This window comes from Temnothorax longispinosus, chromosome 11 (assembly GCF_030848805.1).
Source record: "Temnothorax longispinosus isolate EJ_2023e chromosome 11, Tlon_JGU_v1, whole genome shotgun sequence".
NCBI lineage: Eukaryota > Metazoa > Arthropoda > Insecta > Hymenoptera > Formicidae > Temnothorax > Temnothorax longispinosus.
In genome coordinates, this window is record NC_092368.1 from 1,776,972 (window position 1) to 1,791,408 (window position 14,437).

Consider the following 14,437-nt stretch of genomic DNA (forward strand, 5'->3'; position numbering starts at 1 on the left):
ATATATTTTTCCACCAGGGTTCATGCACATATTTATTTGTTAAAACTCGTTTATTTCATGCGACAAAAATAGACTTTCATGTATTTAACAAAAAAAATGTAGTACAAATGTATGATATATCGTATATGTATAATGTATATTGTATATGTATAATACATCTATGAAGAACTTGTTATATGCTCAAAAAATTTAGCTTCAGTTATTAAATCGGTAAATTAATTTGTAAATATTATTGTAAAAAAAGATCAAGTTCAATTGTGAGATAAGAATGAAAAGAAATAGATATTATAAGAAAAAACAATTTCTTCTTATATCTTATATTTACAATAAGTTCACAGATCTATTACAAATTGTACTTATTACTTATCACAAAATAAACTTCGCTTTTATATCGTCGACATAAGTAAACAAAAAAACAAAAAAAATATCACAATCAAATTTTTACTTATAAAAAATACTGTAAGGAAAAGCAATTATTGCTCCTTGATATATTTACAACGAGCTTTTAGATATAAAACAAATAACATTGTACTTACATCACAAAATAAACTTAGCTTTGGTACTGTTCACATAAGTAAAAATATACGATATCGCAATCAAAAAATTGTTCACATAAAAACTAAAGTCACAAAATAAAAAAAGATAATTAAATGCAAATTTTTGACTTATTCATTATATTATAGCCTGAGTGTTTCCATAAGTTTATGCAGATTCTCTCCAAATTCAGCAGTCGTATCTATCATTCGTTGTTTCGCTGTATGTTGTTCCGAGCACAAATGTGCACGAAGATTGATGATACCATTTACCTCCGTTAGACACAGTTTGCAGTAAACAGGTGCAATGGTCGCCTCACGCGGGTCTCTGCGCGCAGAGAATATAAAATATTAATATCATATTTATATCAATATAAAGAACAATATTTTGTTTATATATTTGGAATGATTCGAATTCAATGGAATATATTAAAATTGATTATTAAACGTTTTGAAGTTTGTGCGAAAGAATTTTTGAATGCATTGTTAGTAACGAGACATTATATTTGATTCTAAGGCTGCATTCCGATATTCACTGCAAGTACTGAAAATCTATAGTTTACGTTACGTACACTATAGATTTTCAGTACTGGCAGTGAATATCGGAACAGCCTAAAGTGTTTTCTAATAAGTACATAACATAAGGAAAACGTTTTATTTTTAAAAATATGATTTTATAATTTTGCTAATTTGCTAGATGATTAAAGTAAAGACGTAATAATGTACTTACTGATGAGCTAAAGCCTCTAATTCCAACAAATGCTTGATTATTTCTTCGAGTCTATCGTTCTTCTCATTCAATTCCAACGCTTTGTGTAAACCGTATACGTTACTTTTCCTCGACGTTTCCCGAGCAGGCACGAGAAATAGAGTCTCGTCGTATCGGTTCCACTTGTTAAAATTACTGACTGGAACTGGTTCTATCTTCTTACGAGTCTTGTATATCACATCTTTGAACGCATTTTTAATTTGATTCTGACAATTTATAGTCATATCATGATGAGCCTCGTCGTCTACAATTTCAGATCTATTATTGAAGTGCATCGCAACATTCATCCAATGGCGAAGCTTGTTAATCTGCCAACAAAAGGTTTACAATTCATGTATATTGCAAACAAAAGAAAATTCCAAATTGAATATATCTGAGTGTATCATAAATGTAAAAATTTTGAATATTAGACGTACCATTCGCAAATCGTTCATCGTGATCTCGACGTCAAATATAATTTCCAGATCGTGGTCCGGAAACAAGCTCTGTTCCGTAATGCGATTGTATCCCAATCCACACAGAGCGCCTGTGTAATAAGTGCCCATCGGACTACGTCGCAGTTCCATGTACGGTGTAAAAATTAAAGTGACGAGCGACGCGAGACCAGGCGTAGTGGGCAAGAGGGTTGTGTTTCGTAGAATCAGGTGCGACATGTTCTTGGAGTCTCGTGAGATATTTTGCGCCACCAGGAAAAGTCCTTTCGGACTATCCGGGCAGGTGTCGAGTAGAACGGAGTTTACCGATGTGGATTCCAGAGATATCACTTTTGCCATTCCTTTTGTCACCATATGGGTCAGGCGAACTTCTACCGGCGAGAAGGGACCTTGCAATTTTACCTTAGATCGATATTCGGAATCTTCCGGTAAATCTGGATATGGCTTTTTGTCGTACATGTATCGTCTGCACGGCGGTTCCTCCGGATTGGAAGGTTGAGACAGAAATGTTCCGTATTCCTTCGTGAGCCCAAGTTCCTCGGCTCGGTGACGAGCATCCGTCTCGCTTAATAACTTTACTTCGATCTGGTTCCGACAATGCCTCATCTTGACACAATCTCGAACGAAAGTGTAATCGTCCGGTGCGCGATTCTTCGGCTCATGTTCGATATAAACGCGGTTCGACCCGTCAAAGGACACAGTTATGTTCTCCTGATTTTTGAGCCCCATATGCTGTCCAAAGATCTCCTGAAATCTCTTAGAGTACAGTGATCCGGGGTGTTTCAACGGCCAGCCGTGTAAGACAACCGTATTCGTCGGATCGCGGTAACCCAATGTCCTCTCTATATCCCGCTTGCGATCATTTATGTTATGTGGGAATTTGATAAAATAATTAGGATAAAATGCACCGGCGATTATAAATTTAAGTACAAAAGTACGATCGATACAGAGGCTCTCCCAAGTATTTTTCTCGGAACCCATCGTTTCTGTTATGCCGAAATTGCGCAGCTTTTGTGTTATTTCGTATATAAAGGCGTCGATCTCGCGTAGCGATCTCACGCGAAGGCTCTTCCGTCGCGCCCATTCTCTTTCCTCGTTAGGACTGTTTATACGGCGACTTGCCTTATCGTTTCGCCACACTTTAAAGGCGTTCAAGTATGCTATGCTATCGCTTTCGGAATTAGCGGCCCAATGCAGTTTCTCGTGATAGGTCGACTCCAATTCGAAAAATCCGATATTGAACATATCCTTAACAGCCATGCTAGCCGCGAGAATAATCGTGTCTGACAGAACACCGAAAAGATGGCCCAGGACAATCAACTTCGTCACGCGTACGTCTAACGGGAGACTGGCCATTACACGACCCAAGGGCGTCAAGTCCCCATCAAATTCTTGCGTGCCCTTATTAAGTAATGCGCCAACTTCCTTCAATAGTAATATAGTCTCCTGTATATTGCTGAGATTAGGTGGATCCAGAGAAAGAGCAAGGAGAGCTTTCGGCTCGCCCATTTCCAGCACTTTCGTCTTAAGAATTACATTTGCGAGCGGAGCCCTGAGCATCTCCGGAAGAGATTCTTCCTGTAGGACATTCTGCAATTTTCAAGATAATGTGATTTACAGGTTCTGCGAAAGATCAAGGTCAATTGATTTCGGTGTAAAATCTATATTCACCTCGTAAAATGCTCTTGGCACCATTCTGTATACCCTACCATCCATCACGCGGCCTGTACGACCGGCACGTTGTTGACAATTTGATTTGCTTGCCCAACAAAGTTGCAAGCATTGATAATTAGTTCCAGGCTCAGTGACAAGAAGTTTTGTCAAGCAAAAATCAATCACTAAAAAAAAAGTGAGAATTATATACCTGTAGGTAGTTCAATCAATTCATAGATATAATTAGTCCGACGAACAAATATTATTCAGTCTCAATTGACCTGTCCAACATACCGTATTTAACATTGGGCACAGTAATGCTGCTTTCAGCGATGTTCGTCGATAGTATGATACGTCGGAAATTTTTGGGTGGCTTCTTAAATATATTTTCCTGCTCTTCGGTCGAGATTAACGAATGTAAAATAATTATATCCCAATTTGCATCTTCGTGTTTTGATGACAGAAATGCAGTACGTAACTCTTCAATTTCGCCAAATCCCGGTAAAAACACTAGCACAGTGGCCCTTTCGTATTCATCACTATCATTCTTTTTGTCAATACTATCGAAAACACGTATAATACGTGCGGCAAACTCCGCCATCCCAGTCGTGAATTTTGGTTCCTCGTCTACTTCAGGGATCTGTTGGAAAACACAATATATTTTCCATGATTGCTTCTCTATTAATCGCAGAAATGGAAAAAGAAAGAAAAAGAAATTATTTATTATCCATATTCTTATTGCGTGTTATGTAGAAGACATTTTTGATCCATTTTTAAAATATTAGTAAAAATTTATTTTTACGTTGATGTGTTAACGTTTGGAAATGTTTGCAATGACAACCTCTAACTTAAGAATAAAGAATCCTGTTGACATCTGTTCTACCAACACTAGAAAATTTGCTAATTTTCTTTTTCCTCCATCTCTGAAGCAGATAACGATCGTATCTGGTTTTTAGAAACGATCTCTCTTCAATCGTGTTTTAGTCGTGTAAAAAAAATGTATACTCACGTTACCCAAATTCTCCATCTCGTCTATGTAATATATAGAAATATCGTAAGGGCTGCCCTTGGGTATATCGATGATCGGCGCGGATGCAAGTCGATTTCCTACAGGCGTTGAGAAATACGCAGAAAATTTGTCCACGTCGATTGTCGCGGACATCAGTATAACTTTGACCGACGTAGAATTTGTACGTAATAACTTTCTCACTACGAGCAAAAGGAAATCCATGTCTTCGTCGCGTTCGTGCACCTCGTCCAATATGACATGAGTGTAGTCCATCATGTGCTTCTTATTCGCGAGCCTGTTTAAGAGCACGCCAGTCGTGCAATACGTTATGCGAGTGTCGCGGCTTACATTCTTGATCAAGCCCATTTCATATCCCACAAGTGTACCAACGGGCCATTCTCTTTCCGCGCTGACTCGTTTCGCGATGCTCAGAGCAGCAATGCGTCTCGGCTGCGTTACTGCAAGATACAAACATTCTTGTATCACATCACATAAAATGCCGATAAAATTAAAGTAATATTTTGCTGGATGCTTCGGAGAATACACTCTAAATCCGATGAGATACCTATGATGTTACAGTGTTGCTTCTTTTCAAACTCAGCGTCAAGAATAAGTTGTGGCACTTGTGTTGTTTTCCCACAGCCTGTAGAACCGCGAATGATAACAACAGAATTGCTGGCGATCATGGATACAACCTTGTGTCTCACAGAGAGAATAGGTAAATTAGTGTTGGGCCGATAGGCAAAGTTGTACGATCGATAAAGCTGAACAGTATTTTGCTTGAGAATTGCTGTGTCTCCAGACACCTCCGAAACATTGTCCATATGATCATTATTTTTAAGAAGCATACTACTTTTCAACTGCAAGGAACGGCAAAAAAGATATAAATAAGACAAACAAAATACAGACTGCAATATCATATCACATATCTTAATGCTAATCACCTTAATGTATTCTTCCTCATCTTTTTGTACATATTCCTTTACGTAGTTCGTTTCTGATTCCCTGGTTTTTTTGTCAGCATGAGGACCTAGTTCTTCATCAAACATAAATCTGTTTTTTTTCACCTTCCGAATAGTAGGAGCTGGCATATCTATGCTGAAGGACTCAGGTGATTTGTACATGTTCAGAATACGGTTCACCAAACTGTCATCCATTGTTGTAATCTATCGGAATCGGACCTGTTTAATATTGTATACCATTGAAAACTCATAAAGCATTTATACAAGCTTATAAATTCTTATCAATTATGTTGTACATTTTTAAAAACTTTTGTAAAGTCTACGATATATATATATATATATATATAATTGTTGATACTCAAACGAAATTTATTACAAAGTGCCAATTTTATCATTGTTTTAATTAATTTTATTTTTCATGGTGGTAAGACCAGAATATTTTTTGTTGTGCTTACAACTCTAAGGAATTATGTGGCGTATTCACATCTTGACTCAAACTCAAATTTGCTTCTTTAATCATTATATTATGCAGAATAATTTTTGAAACAAATTTAGGTTAACACTATTTTTCTTAAATAAGGAAAGGCAAGTTCTGCATCTGTTGAGATCTTAACATTATCTTTAAGATTACAGTAATACGATACACGTGAACAGTAATAGATGATTTTTTTTTTTTTTGCAGAGCTTAATCCCGTCAACCAAGTTTTTTGTAGTCTTTTGTGGTTATTTTGGCACATCTTAAATTCTTTGTTCTTTACAGTATTTAGATGAGAATAGATAAGAAGTTAGAAACCTCGAAATATTAACACAGAATATGGATCACAGACAAATCACAATTATAAAGGACAAATGGTAGTGCATTTGTTTTCTCCTCGTTCTTGTTCTCTTCAATGCTCTCGTCCTTCTCTCGGTCTTCGATTGGAAATTGGAATCTGATAAAAATGTGTGAATATGTATGCACACATAAATACCAGAGAATTCAACTAAACTCAGCGCGCAGTAGCGGTCAGCAGATACCAGATACCAGCAGATCACAGCTTCACAGCAGATACGTGCGGATTTGCGGAATGTGAGGTATGTATATGTCCGGTGTCCGGTTGCCCGCGTTTTAAATTTCATTCAAGTGAAATCTGAAGTCACTAGATATCTAATCTAGTGACTTTAGTCGAACTCGTCCATTTGCGCACGTTCGTTCGTATATTTCGTATATTTAGCAGACACGCAAATAGATATTTTATATTTTTTTTTTGTTTGGGAATTGTTTGAGAAAATTTAGAGCCAAAGCACATATCATGGCGTAGCGATATACGACAGTCATATATAGTCCTCGATCTGACACGTCCGAGTTTTGGTTTAAGCCATGGTTTAAGCCAATCAACTTGCAGCTCTTACAGAAAAGTAGCAGTTTCATTGGCTTAAACCGAAACTTGGACACAGTTCTTGCATCGTGGACACCGGGCATAAGCCAATGAAACTGCTACTTTTCTGTAAGAGCTGCAAGTTGATTGGCTTAAATCGAAACTTGGACACAGTTCTTGCATCGTGGACATCGGGCAATCGGAGTTTGGTCGTATTGTCGTATTCCGTATTCCGCCGTCCGCGCTCGAACGCCTGTAATAGTATATGTTCTGTAGCGCCTGTTCGCGCTCGAGAGCGTCTGGTGCGACCACGTCCGATCACTTTGATCGCGCTCCATTCCCTTGTCGTTCTGAGGGGGGGTCATTGTCGTGCATCGCCTCGCGGTCAGCAGTCCGCGTTCAAGTCGCATACGGCACAACTATCGGGAACCGGAGACGGCGGAGACCGGAGCCAGGGTGGCAGCAGGAGCCGCTGGTTAGGAGTGGAGTAATCGCGAACCCCCGAGTGGTCGCGAGGAGGTGGTGCGTGGCGTGACGACAGCGGTTTTTCGACACTTGATCGCGCGCGGCGCGGCGCGACGGAGGAGAATCGACGAGGAAACGACACCACGCGTGTGCATGCGATGTTAGCCGCTCGTCGGCCGAACGAATTCGCGCGACGTGTTGCACAGTGTTCCTTGACCCGCGCGTGCGTCCCCACGCCACGCCGATGTGAGTCGGACGATCATCCCGGGCTACGGTAAATCGTTACGCGACATTTAGGTATTTAAGCACGCACGCACATACGCATCCCCACATACGGGCCGCATCATGTTCTGGACGAATAATTACGTGTCATCGCCGCATATCGAGGCATTGCTCAACAAGGAGGTAAGTGCACTCTCCTCGTCGCACACGAGCGTCTTTTCCCCCCACACTCCACAGATGAGAGTTTCCCTTTCCTCACTCCCTCTGGGGGGGGGGGTCTCGTTGTTAGACGGTATCTAATCGGTTGCTCCATGCAGGATGTCACGCTGCACGAGTTGATGGATGAGGAGGACATCCTGCAGGAGTGCAAGAGCCAAAACAAAAAGCTGGTTGAATAGTAAGTGGGATTATTGCTGCTTCCTTAAATCTGATTTTGTATTCATTGCATATAGTGTCTTTGTTGCAAAAAATTACTGCAATGCATAATTTATAGTCTTACAAGGCCTGCTGTTATGGAAGAATTAGTTACGTTAACTACTAAAGAACCATCCACGGATATTGAAGAACGTTGGCGCTATAAGTATCCCAATGTCGCGTGCGAGTTGCTCACATGTGATGTGCCTACATTAAATGAGAAACTGGCAGGTACTTGGAGCTTTGTTATGTACTTAATTGGTGAGAGTATCTGTTTGTAAAATTATATGGATTTTGTAAACACATTTCTTGAAACTTTTTTCAGGTGATGAGGCACTTTTGGCCAAATTATATTCTTTCATAGATACAGATCAGCCATTAAATCCACTACTTGCATCATTTTTCAGTAAAACTATCGGAGTGCTAGTCGCTCGTAAAAGTGACCAGGTAATTACATAAATACCTCTAGTTTTTATGTAGAAAATGGTTATATATGAGATACATTTGAGATAAGTCAGTTGCACTTTTGTAATAACTTTACTTTGAGACATTTAATTCTATTGACAAGTAATATTAGCTAAATAATAAACTTTTTTTGTCTCCTATATTATCCACATGCCTATCCATCCTATACATTTCCATCCATTCCAGAATTGGTATTCCTATCAGTTCACATGCTTACAGGTTTTAGAATTTCTTAAGAGTCGCCAGAGATGCGTAGATCTATTGTTGCAACATTTAGAGACTTCGGCTATCATGGACTTAGTACTCAAACTTGTTACTCAGGTTGAGGGCAGTGATATGCGTCAAAACATATTAAATGTAAGAGGTTTTCCATATTTATTTTTATTATTGTTCATCTAGTTACTATTATATAATTGAGTTTTTTTCAATACATATATATGTGTATTTGTGTGTTTTTAATAGTGGCTAGATAGTCAACATTTAGTGCAAAGACTGGTAAAATTGTTAGCACCTACTTCAGAAGTAGCCAAACACGCTAACGCGGCACAATTACTTTGCGACATGGTGATGGTAGCTAGAGAAACTCAACGTACATCCACAGAACGTGCTGATCCAGATCCTATTTTGAATACTTTGGAATCGTGAGTATATTCAAACTTACGATGAGTTATTTGTTTTACACGAATATTCACACGAATAATATAATAAAATTTTGTCACGCAGAGGAGAAACTGTGAGCCTATTGTTAGAAACTATCCTAACAGCAGAAAAAGTAGAAAGTAGTATTGTCGGTGGAATACAAGTGCTTTTGGTACTTTTAGGTCAAAGACCCAGCAAGTATGACGATGAGAATATTTTACACTGTCAAAATTACATTTTATAGATAAAGTACAGTACGTAATAGCTTGAATGCTTTGCAGTTCCTCAAATGAAGGAGATGTGCATGGTAATGGCGAAGACACCACGGATAATGAACAATGTATTAAAATTTCAAACGCTACTTTACCATATTTGGAACATCTTCATAAACTTCTTCTAGATCCACCATATGTAAGAACTGCTTAAAAAAGTTTTCTAAAAATAGAAGTTGTACTTAACGTAATGTTTTATATTTATACTTTCTGTATTATTTGAAAAAATCACAAAATTTTTTATTGTTTAGAAACCTGCCGTTAAAACAACCGTTGGACTATTAGAATGTCCATTGGGAAACACTCGTTTGCACGTAGCAAAGTTGTTAAGCGCGTTATTGGCGACAGAGAATTTAAAGATCCACGAAAGTTTAGAAAATTTGGGAACATTCCAAACATTATTGGTAAGATCGCATTATATGTGCATGCGTCTTTTGAATATCATTAGTGCTTTCTATTTATTTTGTATCACTTTTATTTACTTATTCTTCGTCTAAATGTGTTACAGGATCTGTTTTTCAAATATACATGGAATAATTTCTTACATACACAAGTACAACAGTGCCTGGCCTTAGCTATTAATTGCGGACAACGGGATAATGATATTATTTATAATAATGTGAGTTATACCTCTTGTAGTGTGGCAATAAACCATAATATAGGAACATTAAATAATTCGAGCGCACATTAATTTCCAGATATTTATCAAGTGCAAATTAATAGAGAGAATCTTAGAAGCATGGGATAAAAACGAGAGTAAACAGTAAGATTGCCGAAAGTATTAAATTTCGCATATGTTTTGCAAGAGAAAATTCAGAACTATAACATCGGGATTTTATTGCAGAAACAAAGAAAATGGTGTTCGCCAAGGCTACATGGGACATTTAATAAATATTGCGAACAATATCGTCACTCAATGTGAAAAAAATAATATACTGGCCAGCTTCTTAAAGAACAATTTATCACCCGAGTGTCTTACTAAATGGGAAAATCTCGTGAGTGTACAGTTGGTGGAGATTAATAAAATTCATCGAACTGTAATGATGGTACGTGGTAATGGTATATATTGCTTACTATTTTTTGTTTTTTTCTTCCTGCAAATGCATCGCGCATGTGGATTTAGTATAACGGGTAATTTTAACGTTCTTTCATGCAACCGTAATAATTTACGATGAAAGACTGTTTCAATTTTTTCTTGCGTTGTGCAATGTTTAATGCAATGTATCTGCAGCGAGAAAGCAGCAATCTTAATTAGAATGGAATTTTTAGGGTGATCAGACTCCAGTGTACCTGATGAGCTCCGAGGAAAATCCAAACGAGTACAACTCTTATTCGCAAGAGACATACATTCAACAGGTTAACAGTTACATTCGTATATTATTGATACATAAATTAAGATTGTCTAGTTCTTTAATTATCGTGCGATATTCTTCGTATTAGATGTACTCCAATTATCAGGGTCAACAAATAACACCTTCGTTCATCGAGAACTTTGGATTTCATGACGATGAGTTTAACGACGGTGATGATGCGCTTCAGTAAGTATACGCGCGAGATTTCATTAGAAAAAATAATAGCACTACTAGGGGCGCAATCGTAGAGTTTACAAAAGCCAAGAAAGCACACGCGTGAAAAGAGGGCGACGTTAATATTGTCAGTCATTTCTCCCCCACTGTTTTAAGAAGTATGATATTATAGTAATCCAGTTGACCAATTAACAACGTTGGCCTTTACTCTCAGTGAAGAAGATCTCGACAAGCGAGAAGATATGTTCAATAAGGTAGATATCTGTTTAGTTGTTATCGAATAACATACGTGTTACATTTGAAACTGAGATTTAAAAAATTGTTTGATGATGCTATGTTAAAGCTGTGCCAACAAAAACAAAAAGCCGGGCTTGAGGATTGCGGTAGTGGCTTAGAATGGGGAGACGAGGGCGAACTGACGTTCCAGACTGTGGTGGATAAACGGGATTGGCACTCGAAGCAGCAGCATCAGGATTCTAGTTCGTCGGACGAGGATGACGAGGAACCACGTGACATGCATATGGAGGTCGACACGACTGATCGTATGTTCTACCAAGGATTCTTTTATTATCTGATATTTAAAAAAGCTCGAGATTATTTTATCGAAATGAGTTACGAAATTTCAGCTTGGGACACTACCGAACCACTGAACACTGGCACTATACTCCCGCCGGTTAATCCATGGGATGTAGTGCCGTCAGAGCCAGTAGAATCCACTGGATGGGCCAATTTTGAAAATTTTGAGAATACTTTGAGTATAGAGAACACCGTAAGCGAAGATAAAAAGCCGTGCGATGTGCTTAAAGATAAAACATCAGAAGCAACAGCCGCAAACTTAACGGAAAAGAATATGGCTTCTAGCGAAAATATTGGAGATGGCAACGAAAAGAATAAAGATTATGTAGATAGCCAAGTAGTTGAGACGGAATTACCAGCTGCGGAAACTAATCTCGATGACGGCAAAAGTGACAGCAAAAATGACGAGCACAAAATGATCTCTACGAATGAGACCGTCAATCCTAGCGAGTTACCGGTTAACAGGTGTTTATATAGCGTCTAGTCTATCGAATTTGGAACATATGACAAATTTATGTAAAATTTGTGTTCTTTCTAGAGATCTTAAGAGCACGGCGGAGAACGAAACCGTAAAGGATGCGAACATGGAGAACGAAAAACCATTAATTGAACATCAAATCCCAGTCGCTTCGTCGGAAAGTACATCCGCTGGCACCGTTAATGCCCTACCGGTGCCTAAAGATGCTAAATGAAATGAAATTTCCCCTTGCCTACGTTAAATCATCTATGGCAATAGGAAGAGAGAATCATATCAGTATCGAGTCGTACGCGAACGATCGGAAGCATATTGCGCCTTCTCTATTTTTCATTAGACACCACGTTAATTATGCTTTAAGAAAACGTTGACGCTGGACACATTGTGGTCCCGCTGCAGGGTATCTCTTTGAATAAATCCGGAATGCCGATAAATGATCGACGCTCAACTACACTTAGCGAATAATTTGATGTTCATTACATGTAGGTACATCCCATTCCCTTTCTACCCCCCGCCCCGTCCCTCAAATGGCCAACGTCTATAAGTATCCTTGCAAAAATCAAGTCCTCCCTCTACCCCTATATTTTACGATTATTGTTAAGAGTTTCAACTGACAATGAGTGTACGTTAGTTCGACGAGAGCAGAAAAAAAGAGAGAGAGAATCGAGAGTATTTTTATTACCTTTTGTCATAATAATCAGTCAAAATTTGTACATGATATCGGATTAATCAAGCCCTTGACGAACTTGCGCGCTTATTTGCATTCCAAAATAATAAAAAGAAAGGAAATATTTATACGTACCTTTAAGCGACTGTTGAAGTCTTTCACACACATCAAGATCTTCCAGAAGTAAATAGTTAAATTGCAGAAATCATTGTCAAAGTGTCGCGCATACTTCGATTGAGCTGTCTTACGTATGTACCCATCATTCTTCGAGAGATTATTCTACGGATTACGTTACCTGATTGTTCCGAATTGCGACTTTCTTCTGCCTCGCAGATTTTGCAGCAGCAATGTGTTTATAGCGTTGTACACGAGATATTGTTCATAATTGAATGAAAAAAAAAACTAATAAAACATTGTTCTAAATCCTAAAGAAACGCACATGTCACATCATTACAGGTTTAATATTGAAATTTATAAATTGCGTACACCGCTCTATGTGTCGTCTTCACGTTCTATCTTATACGGCGTATAATTAATAATTTACTACACACGTCTATTCTTCGATAACATCGTCGTGTATATGCGCAGTCTTTACATTTCACATTTTTCTTTTCGCCTTCAATCGATAAACTCATTTCGATGCGCGAATCCGCACTCGCTCCGAGATAGAAAAATTCGTTGGGATTAGGAGAATTCGTCGTCCTGAGGTGTATTATACAACGTTATATCGACTCTCTCTTGTCTGCAAAGCACAAAAAAAATGATAACGTTTTGAAATTATTTGCTTTATTTTATAGAATTATTCGTTCTATTTCATAGAATTATTATAATTTATTTCATAGAATGTATAAATGTTTTCACGTCGCTTTCTCTTTCAACGGGAACATTACACAAAAGTAAAGGATAAATGAAACTTTTTACTTGTTTACCTTTCGGTACTTTCGGCACTCGTTGTATTATCCGTGTCCGTGAGAATCCCAATCTCGTAAACCACAGCCTTTATCACGATTCTGAAGACGGCAAGAGATATTTATATAAGTAGCCAATTATTTTACATATACATTAAAGAATATTTTAAAGAAAATTACACGTCGGTGTTGGATGAGATCTCCGTCGAATTGTCCGTCGAGCTATCCATCGAGCTGTCCATTGAGCTGTTCGCCGAATCGTTCATCGAATTCTCCATCGAATGTTCCGACGAACTCCCCGTCGAACTCTTGGGCGTTGAGTTCTGTGGGAAATCCCATAAAGGACTGGCACCCACTTGTTGCAACGTCGTTGATGTTAATATTAATGTAAATAATAAAAATGCGACGTAGGATGGCCAGAAGGGCCGATGTAAGACGACACGCGACATTTTAAAGCGACAAGACTTGGAACGATCCCGGCCGCGACTTTTATAGCGGCGGACATCTGTCCCTCGTTAACACCATTGTGTCTTATACGTAGATACTTTTGCATTACGTATTCTCGATCAGTTCATAAGTGGTAACGGAAATTTTCCTGGTTGCGCATAGAGGTGCAACCCGCTGTTGAATTTCAACGAGATGAGGTTTTACTTAATCGCGTATAAGAAGACGGCTATCTTTGAATTTCGAAAGTACTAGGAAAGTTTCGAGAAAAATCTGATTCTCTGTAAAAGAAGAAATACTATATAATATAAGTAGCTGACTAATTTCGGTAATTGAAATGAGAAAGGTGCACAACTTGTGCAAATTGAAACAACTTGCGCTCTGCTCGGCCCTGTAATTTCTCGACGTAATTCTGTATATGTAACAAACTTGTTAATGGAAATGCCACACTCTGATAACTCGTTCAAGGTTTCCGAAGACATCTCCAATGTATTCACGTATTACCGTGAAACGTATGTTTTTTTTCTACGCGGCAACTTATTACGGTGAGCTAAATTCTTTACGCGCAATAGACATCGATGTAATATATATTCTTCCTCGATCTAATATTGCTCGATGTGAATTTTAATAGATGCATCTTTTTATT

General features: G+C 38.3%; 3 protein-coding genes across 6 annotated transcripts; 1 reads left to right on the forward strand and 2 right to left on the reverse strand.

Annotated features, from left to right (window-relative positions):
* Positions 1-301: 301 nt before the first annotated feature.
* Positions 302-6,815, reverse strand: LOC139822007 (probable ATP-dependent RNA helicase spindle-E). 2 transcript variants are annotated; one of them, XM_071793511.1, is made up of 9 exons: positions 6,152-6,815; positions 5,343-5,571; positions 4,964-5,258; positions 4,399-4,856; positions 3,684-4,029; positions 3,408-3,574; positions 1,719-3,326; positions 1,264-1,610; positions 302-861 (listed from the first exon to the last, which is right to left on the reverse strand). In XM_071793511.1, the coding sequence occupies exons 2-9, from the start codon at positions 5,553-5,555 to the stop codon at positions 678-680; spliced, it is 3,618 nt and encodes a 1,205-aa protein (XP_071649612.1). In that variant the 5' UTR covers positions 5,556-5,571; positions 6,152-6,815; the 3' UTR covers positions 302-677. The 2 variants fall into 2 exon arrangements, with proteins under 2 accessions (XP_071649612.1, XP_071649611.1); XM_071793510.1 differs by having other exon boundaries at positions 5,343-6,815.
* Positions 6,816-6,914: 99 nt separating this feature from the next.
* Positions 6,915-12,206, forward strand: Fmt (phosphatase 6 regulatory subunit 1-like protein fmt). 3 transcript variants are annotated; one of them, XM_071793515.1, is made up of 18 exons: positions 6,915-7,588; positions 7,723-7,802; positions 7,899-8,050; positions 8,145-8,266; positions 8,504-8,641; positions 8,747-8,925; positions 9,008-9,121; positions 9,205-9,334; positions 9,447-9,599; positions 9,704-9,814; positions 9,894-9,958; positions 10,040-10,241; positions 10,465-10,551; positions 10,636-10,733; positions 10,894-10,975; positions 11,065-11,263; positions 11,348-11,762; positions 11,836-12,206. In XM_071793515.1, exons 1-18 carry the CDS (start codon positions 7,529-7,531, stop codon positions 11,987-11,989), a joined length of 2,541 nt encoding a protein of 846 aa, XP_071649616.1. In that variant the 5' UTR covers positions 6,915-7,528; the 3' UTR covers positions 11,990-12,206. The 3 variants fall into 3 exon arrangements, with proteins under 3 accessions (XP_071649616.1, XP_071649615.1, XP_071649617.1); XM_071793514.1 differs by having other exon boundaries at positions 6,916-7,588; positions 8,471-8,641; XM_071793516.1 differs by having other exon boundaries at positions 6,916-7,588; positions 8,471-8,641; positions 10,936-10,975.
* A 675-nt stretch (positions 12,207-12,881) lies between these two features.
* LOC139822024 (uncharacterized) lies at positions 12,882-13,867 on the reverse strand. The gene is given in 4 exon segments (XM_071793542.1): positions 12,882-13,181; positions 13,369-13,449; positions 13,528-13,823; positions 13,826-13,867. Coding segments are annotated over 4 exon segments (462 nt in total). The 5' UTR covers positions 13,853-13,867; the 3' UTR covers positions 12,882-13,123.
* Between the last annotated feature and the right edge of the window lie 570 nt (positions 13,868-14,437).